The 7,741-nt window shown below is 50.6% G+C and overlaps 1 protein-coding gene across 6 annotated transcripts in view; it reads right to left on the bottom strand.

Annotated features, from left to right (window-relative positions):
• Window positions 1–844: 844 nt before the first annotated feature.
• APBA1 (amyloid beta precursor protein binding family A member 1) overlaps window positions 845–7,741 on the bottom strand; it is a 230,421-nt gene continuing 223,524 nt past the window's right edge. For all 6 annotated transcript variants that reach the window (XM_066257120.1, XM_066257122.1, XM_066257123.1 and 3 more), the window contains 2 exons: window positions 5,413–5,553; window positions 845–3,820 (listed from right to left, as the gene is read on the bottom strand). In XM_066257120.1, the coding sequence (XP_066113217.1) occupies window positions 3,749–3,820; window positions 5,413–5,553 (213 nt within the window). In that variant the 3' untranslated portion in view covers window positions 845–3,748. The remainder of the gene's footprint in view (window positions 3,821–5,412; window positions 5,554–7,741) is intronic.

Raw genomic sequence — 7,741 nt, 5'->3', positions numbered from 1 at the left:
TATTTATATATTTATTTATATTTATATATAGAGATCGAGTTCTGTGTATACAAAGAACGATATTGTTACAAATACAATACTATACTTCTCCCAATGCTTTACAATAAGCTCTATGTCATCCTCTTTACAGAACAATAGTACAAGTTCATACTCTAGGGGCTGTGCTGGGTATGTACAAGAAACTTCCTTCCCACACAGTCCTTCCGTGCTGCCTTGATGGAGGGGATGGAGATTTGGGGCTGTGTGTGTGTGTGTGTGTGTGTGTGTGTGTGTGTTTTCAAGTTGGCCAAACCAGGAAAGAAGCAGACAGACAAACTCAAACCAAGTGGCCTTGTAAGTGGGAGAGTAAACACATAGAAGGGGAAGTGGCCCTTGGTTGTAAACATTGGTAACAGCCACATCCCTGGGTTGAGGGATCCAAGAATAACTCATGGGTGGATTTCATCAGTGTGCGGATGGGGCATGGGGGTGACAGGAGCAATGGGGGAGGTAGTAGGTTACTCTGGGACCTGCTGAGGCCAGTGTGGACAGGCAATGTTCACTGAGCAGACAGAGCAATCTGTAGGACCTTGGAGTCCACCCCATAATGGGCCCAAGGCCCCTTGGAGCCCACTCTGGTGAGGGGAGGGTACACCAGGCATCGGTTTTTAGGGGGTTGCTTCTACTTGGGAACCTGAGGCTGGTGATGGCTCCCTGAAATGTTTGTGTCTGAGAGTGCACAGGAAGCATGGGTTCTGGTGCACCCTGGCTGGACCAGGAGGGTAGATGAATCTGGGAATCTGTCCCCAAAATGAATCACCAGCATGTCCTAGCTGAGGGGCAAGAGTGGCTTTTTGCTCAGCCATGTTTGGGATGCTCTGTGTATCGTCTTCCCCATTACACAGGGCATTCAAATATTTACATATATAACTGTATATATTGGGGTGTCAAGGGATAGTGACTGCCACTTCCCATGGGACTTTCAAAATTGGAGTTAATCACATTTAAGGTTCTGCTTCCTTGGTTAATCAAAGGTAGATTAACTCCCTCCACCCAACAAGAGCAGAGGGAAAAGAATACACTTCAGCAGGGTGACTGTGTATGGAGCTCCATAAACATGTGCTATCTGGTGTGAGGGGCCACTCACTGACGAGAGGTTATGGTGAATCAACAATCTTCCTCTTAGGCCAGGGGTCGGGAACCTTTTTGGCTGAGAGCACCATGAATGCCACATATTTTAAAATGTAATTCCGTGAAAGCCATACAATGACCCGTGTACATTAAGCATTATCCAATAAAAATTTGGTGTTGTCCCGGAGGACAGCTGTGATTGGCTCCAGCCACCTGCAACCATGAACATGAGCGGTAGGAAATGAATGGATTATAATACATGAGAATGCTTTATATTTTTAACATTATTATTATTTTTTTATTAAAGATTTGTCTGCGAGCCACATGCAGCCATCAAAAGAGCTACATCTAGCTCGTGAGCCATAGGTTCCTGACCCCTGTCTTAGGCCAAAATATGTTATTTCTCTAGGAAAGCTTATCACATTGGCTTTCCCAGATAGAAAGTGTATTTCCTCTCCTCTCTCCTTTGGGTGAAGACACTTCATTGTCCTCACTGGGGAGGCTGCACAGGGATGTGCTAGAGGAGTTTCCGTCCCTGGCCAATCTCGGTGGGCCTCTGACCAGGTGCTTGGGCAGGTGGCCTAAATGGTCACCCTAGGGGCAGACAGGCACGACCCTCCAATGATTTCCCAAGGCTCCTGATGCCTGAAATACCATTCGTAATGCCGCACTCACATTTTAGCTACTATCTCTTTTTGTCGGAGGAGAGATGAACTGATGACTCTTTAGTATTTAATGATATGATCAGACACTTGACAGTCTGGTAGCTGGAGAAGCTGGAGCCATGGTTCCTGGCTGCCCACCTGGCCCCCTGGAGCAGGCGTGGCCCCTTCCCAGAGAGGATGCTTGGGCAGCACAGCCCTGTCTCCGGAGCTGTTATACCACGCACTGCGAGCTCAGCTGCGATGGCCCAAAATATTGGGCTTTCCTGGCTCTAAGCAGAAAACTGAGAAGGTACAGAGACCCCAGGGGTACTGACTGCACACTTCCCCCCTGGCGGAAGTCCCCTGCTCTTCACCTCTTTATATGCACTTTTCTCCTTCCCCGAAACCCCTCCATTCGATCTATAAATACATCCTACCCAACATGTGCTCACCAAATTCCTACTTCCACAAACACAACATAAATATGCCAAGTGCAGAGAACAGGGACTATATTAATATTATAAAATATATTAGTTTCTCTTTCCCTGTCTCTGCTGAGGTCATGAACAAAACAAAACAAAACAAAAGCCAAATCAAGCCACACCCATCCACATGAAAACAAAATGCTCTTTGGACCAAAGAATAAGTAAAAACTGGCTCAGAATTATATGACTAAAATATCTGCACTGAACTGAGACAGAACCCACACACACGAGGCACCTGATGAAAAACATGTAACACTCCACACCAGTTCAACTCTCAGACCACAAGGCAGCAAGATGATGTTTCTGGAACACATTTGGGGATTCTTAGGTATAGCTTGAAGTCATTACTGTCCCCTTAGCTTTGTGGTTTGTGTACTCATCTGGCCTCTCAGATGTCACAGCCTGCCTGTGGCCCTGAGCAGAGAATATAATGTAACATGGATGCATCTGTATCCTTGTCTTCCAGGTGAGCAGTCCAACCTTCCCGGACACCCTCATGAGTGTGTTGGGGGGCATGAGGGGAGTCCACTAGAACTCTGAGCCAAGGCTGTGCTGGCAGGGGCAGGCCTCGGCCACAGAAGGGACATCTCTTTCAGGACAGAGCAGACCAGCCCTTTTGGGTCTCACCAACCAGGGGAAGGGGCCTCACAGAGAGGTAATGTGGGTTCTCCAGGGGCTCCACGTGCCTCCTGTGTGGTGGGGAGGAGGGGTGGGTGATATATTTGCGAAGGAGGCTGTGGGTACATACAGGCGTGTGATATGGATGGAGGCAGGCAGCACCTGCCTGGTTTATCTAATGGTGTGTAACCTCAGGACAACCTAAGCAGCTGTGGATGCCCCAGGAATTGCCAACAGGATGACACCCTGTGCAAGGCAGTCCCCTTCTGTCCTTGGGGGAGGAGGCTCCTAGTAGAAAACACAATTAGGTTGAACTTAAAACTAGCTATAGAAGAGGCCCGAGGTTGGCTCAGAAATTCTGGGCAGAAGTAATGTATGGTGCCCCAAGTCCATGGTGGGCAGGGCATATCCTTAAAGACGCAGGCTGGTCCTGTCACTGCCAGATTCCCCCAAATAAATCGAGGAGAGCCGAGATCAGCAACTGGATTAGAGGCACTGCTGACTCAGTTTCTTGGCTGTCCCTCGGATTCCCTCTGAGAGGCCTGCCCCTCTGCGGGGGAGGAGTTTCCCTTGGGCAGCGAGAGCCTCCTTGGGCCTCCCCAGGGCCCTTCCCGACGCTCCAGTCCTGAACAGACTCCGGGTGGATGCGGGCTGCTCTCAGTCCCCGAGGGAGTGCATACAAAACTTCCCTGGTATAAAAAAAAAAAAAAAAGAAAAGCAAACTGGAAAGAGACAGAGAGCTAGGAGGACTTTAGGGGTTCTTTTCTTCCTGTGTCAGACCGGATGCCGGGCACCAGAGGGAAACGTCTCAGCGGGCACACGATGCAGCACGAGAAACACAACCACGAGTGAGGAGAGTCCTCCATGCATGTGCCCGGCGGGGGCGCGGCCTCAGATGTAAACGGGCTGCTCCTGCGCTGTCAGCAGCCTGTACATGGCGGCCGGCATCGTCTTCATGTGGATCTGAGGGCAGAAGCACACTTTAGTGGGAGCGGAGGCTCGGGAGCCCAGGACTGGGGCAGAGGTGGCAGCTCCCTCACGGGGAGATGTGAAGATGCCCTCCCACACCCCGCTGCTGGCCTGACTCCCACACCCTGCCTCCGGCCTGACTCCCACACCCCGCTGCTGGCCAGACCCCCACACACCCCGCCGCTAGCCGGACCCCCACACCCCGCCGCTGGCCGGACCCCCACACCCCGCCGCCGGCCGGACCCCCACACCCCGCCGCCGGCCTGACTCCCACATCCCGCCACTAGCCGGACCCCCACACCCCGCCGCTGGCCGGACCCCCACCTCCCACACCCCGCCGCTAGCCGGACTCCCACCTCCCACACCCCGCCGCTAGCCGGACTCCTACACCCCGCCGCTCCCACACCCCGCCGCTAGCCGGACCCCCACACCCCGCCGCTGGCCGGACCCCCACACCCCGCCGCTAGCCGGACCCCCACACCCCGCCGCTGGCCGGACCCCCACACCCCGCCGCTAGCCGGACCCCCACACCCCGCCGCTAGCCGGACCCCCACACCCCGCCACTCCCACACCCCGCCACTCCCACACCCCGCCGCTAGCCGGACTGGACCCAGGTGGCCGCCAGGAAGGACGGAATCCACAGGCTTTCTAAAACGTGAGGGGTGACAGAGTAAGATTGCAAACCGGCTGAGGTGGGTTGTCCCAGTCAAATGCTTCTGTTCTCATCAGGCCTTTTTTAGAGACCTCTTAAGCTGGAAGTAAACAGCTGTGGGGTTCTGACTGCTCCTGTCGCTCTCCCTCCCCAGCAGTGGGGGGCTCGGAAGTGAGCCCTGGAAGAGCCACTGGGACCTGGGCCACGTCCATGCCTGGCACACCCTCTGGGGGCCTGTTCTGTTGAGTAGGCTTTTGAATCTAAGCCTTAAATCTTCCAGGCACATTTGGTGAGGTTAGCTGGGCAAAAACTGGAGAGACTTGGGCAGCTGAGGAGAGAAGCCGCAAAGTCTGAGAGCTAAAACGAGGAGTTGAGTTTGATTCTGCTTTATTTCCTTTTTGGTTTCACATGACCGTGAGGACAAACGGTATGTGTCTTCTCCTTTTGACTTACTTTACTTAGCACTGTACCACGAAGGCCCACAGGCAAATGCACACCTTCGGAGGTCAGAGAGGTGGTCACCAGAGGGAGTGGGGGTGGGCCAAAGTGAGGAAGGGGGTCCACTGCATGGTAATAAATGGTAACTAAACTTTTGGGGTGATTGTTTTGTAGTGCATACAGGTCTTCACTTAAAATACTGTATACCTGAAACTTATATATTTAAAAAAGATTTTTTTTTTTTAAAAAAGAGAAAGTTGAGCAAATCATCTTAAAGGTGACTTAATCTTATCTCTGGGAGAAGCTCTCAGACAACCTTTCATTAATGAAACTAGGCCCTGGTCTGAGACAGACTGTTCTGGCTGTTGAGGAGCTTTAGGACTGGGAAGGACACTTCCTGCAAGGCTTGGTCAGGGCCTGACATGAGGCGAGGGGCACCAGAGGACCCCGCCCCGGCCCTGTGCCTACCTCCCCCCCGCCCCGGCCCTGTGCCTACCTCCCCCACAGCATTGGAGAGGATGTGGACGATCTTCTCATGCGGGGTGGCCACCACGCTCTGTCCATTGATCTCAATGATCCGATGGCCCACGCGGACGCCTCCTCTCTCAGCTATTCCCCCTCGCATGAGGCTGCAGATCTGTCAGAGTCAAAGGACATGTGAAGCCTTTCAGGCAGGGGACTGGTGTGGGGGAGTTAGGACTGTCTCTTCCGGAGCCCCTGCCTCTTGCACTCTCATCGCTAAGTTTAGACCCCCTTCCAAGGTTAGGCTTTGGGCACTTCAATCTCTGTTTCTTTTCACAAGAAATAGGGCTCCGCACGCCTGCCTGGCCACCTTCTTCAAGCACTTTGCACAGGGAATGGAGCACATCACTGGATTTCACGCACACTGAAAAGAGCTGTTTGGACCTGTCACCATGTAGCCAATGTTTGGTCTTGGTAAAAAGAGCTGTTTGGACCTGTCACCATGTAGCCAATGTTTTCAAACTGTTAGCCTATATAACTCAGTTGAGTTCTATTTCCCACAATCACTCCTGGACTCAAATGTCCAAATGTATAATGCCAATAACCATTTTTTAAGGTCACAGTTCCATGAGCCAAAATGGGGCTGGAACCCCACTCTGTGTTTCAGAGTGTGGCCAGCTGGAAGGGAGCTGCTGCTTTCAGCTTTCCCAGTGCAGTGGCCCTTAATCAAACTCCCTTCTCACAGAAACGACAATGTGGCTGGGTTTTGTCCCAGTGGGTGGGCAGAGGCTGCAGGCTGGTGGAAGCAAGCCTGCATCTCCTCACGTGGAGAATTCTGGGCTCTGCACCACAGGGGACAGCCACCCCCCAACCCACACACAAAACAATCAGAATTTTCTCAAAAGAATATGTTTTGAATTTACCAGGTTGACTTTTTCACTCCATACTGTACAACTCTGTTTAAAAGCCTATGAAGATGAGCCTGCGACATCTTGTGACAACAAGCTTCCTGACTCCCTGAGCACATGGAAACCTCCAGCCCATCAGGTATTCAGGGTCAAAAGATCCCTTACGTCCTCACCACACTTTAAATAAAAATGAGGGCCCGACAGACCCACATCTATTATAGAACAACTCTTCGTTCCTATTTGAACGTCTATTATTGTTCAAATAGGAACAAACCAAACAAGACAGTGTAAACAGATAGAAACATGATGTCAGCCTAAAACGACAAGGAGTAACCAATAAGGAGTAGCCCTAGCTCCTCTCCAAAAGGCAAAGGACATGATGTGATGTAGGTGCAAAGAGCAGGTGAAGTGGCCTGGATATTTCCACTTCCACTGGGAACTTCAAATGGGCATTTCTAAACTTAAGACATACTTAGAATAAAATTTTGATTACCTATAACTCTTAACTGAAATTTAAAGAGAAAATGGTAATTTCTTTTCTTTTCTTTTTTAGGTGAGAGAAGGAGAGATAGTAAGGCAGATTCCCGTATATACCCTGACTGGGATCCACCTGGCAACCCCATCAGGGGCCAATGCTAGAGAACCAAGCTATTTTTAGTGCTTGAGGCTGATAGGCTCCAATGGAGCTATCCTCAGTGCCCCAGGCCATGCCTAAACCAATCGAGCCACTGGCTATGGTAGGGGAAGAGAGAGAGAAAGGGGAGAAGGAGTGGAGGAGAAGCAGATGGCTGCTTTTCCTGTGTGCCCTGATCAGGAATCGAACCTTGGACATCAATAAGCTGGGTTGATGCTCTAGCCACTGAGCCACTGGCCAGGGCCAGGAATGTTTCTATCTGGAGAGATGAATGTAAAAAGCACATCCCAAATCTTTAAAATCAAGAAGTTAGAGAGAGCAGATGTGCCACCTGAACCCAGAAAGACTACGAGTCCGGAAAGGCAAGGCTGTACATAAAGGAAGTGCTAGTAGGCATGGACTTTCTGTTCAGAGCGAAGAAAAAGTTCTAGAAAGAGAGAGTGATTGTGGCCATACCACTTTGTGAATTTACTTTGTGCTGCGAATTGTATGCTTAAAAATAACTTAGCCTGACCTGTGGTGGCGCAGGATAAAACGTCAACCTGGAATGCTGAGGTCGCTGGTTTAAAACCCTGCACTCGTCTGGTCAAGTCTGGGAGTTGATGCTTCCTGCTCCTCCCCCTTTCTCTCTCTCTGTCTCTCTCTCTCTCTCTTTCTCTCTCTCCTCTCTAAAATGAATAAAAATTAAAAAAATAATTTAAATGGTCAATTTAATGTGTGTATTTTACCACAATGAGAAAAGAAAGTATTATTTTAAGGCCTGCATCCCCAAAATGCCAACTAAAGTTAAAGAGGCAAAGCACAGGCTAGTCATGCATAAT

The sequence above is a fragment of the Saccopteryx bilineata genome, chromosome 2 (assembly GCF_036850765.1).
Source record: "Saccopteryx bilineata isolate mSacBil1 chromosome 2, mSacBil1_pri_phased_curated, whole genome shotgun sequence".
In the NCBI taxonomy this organism is placed as follows: domain Eukaryota; kingdom Metazoa; phylum Chordata; class Mammalia; order Chiroptera; family Emballonuridae; genus Saccopteryx; species Saccopteryx bilineata.
This window is presented reverse-complemented; position numbering and strand designations above follow the sequence as displayed.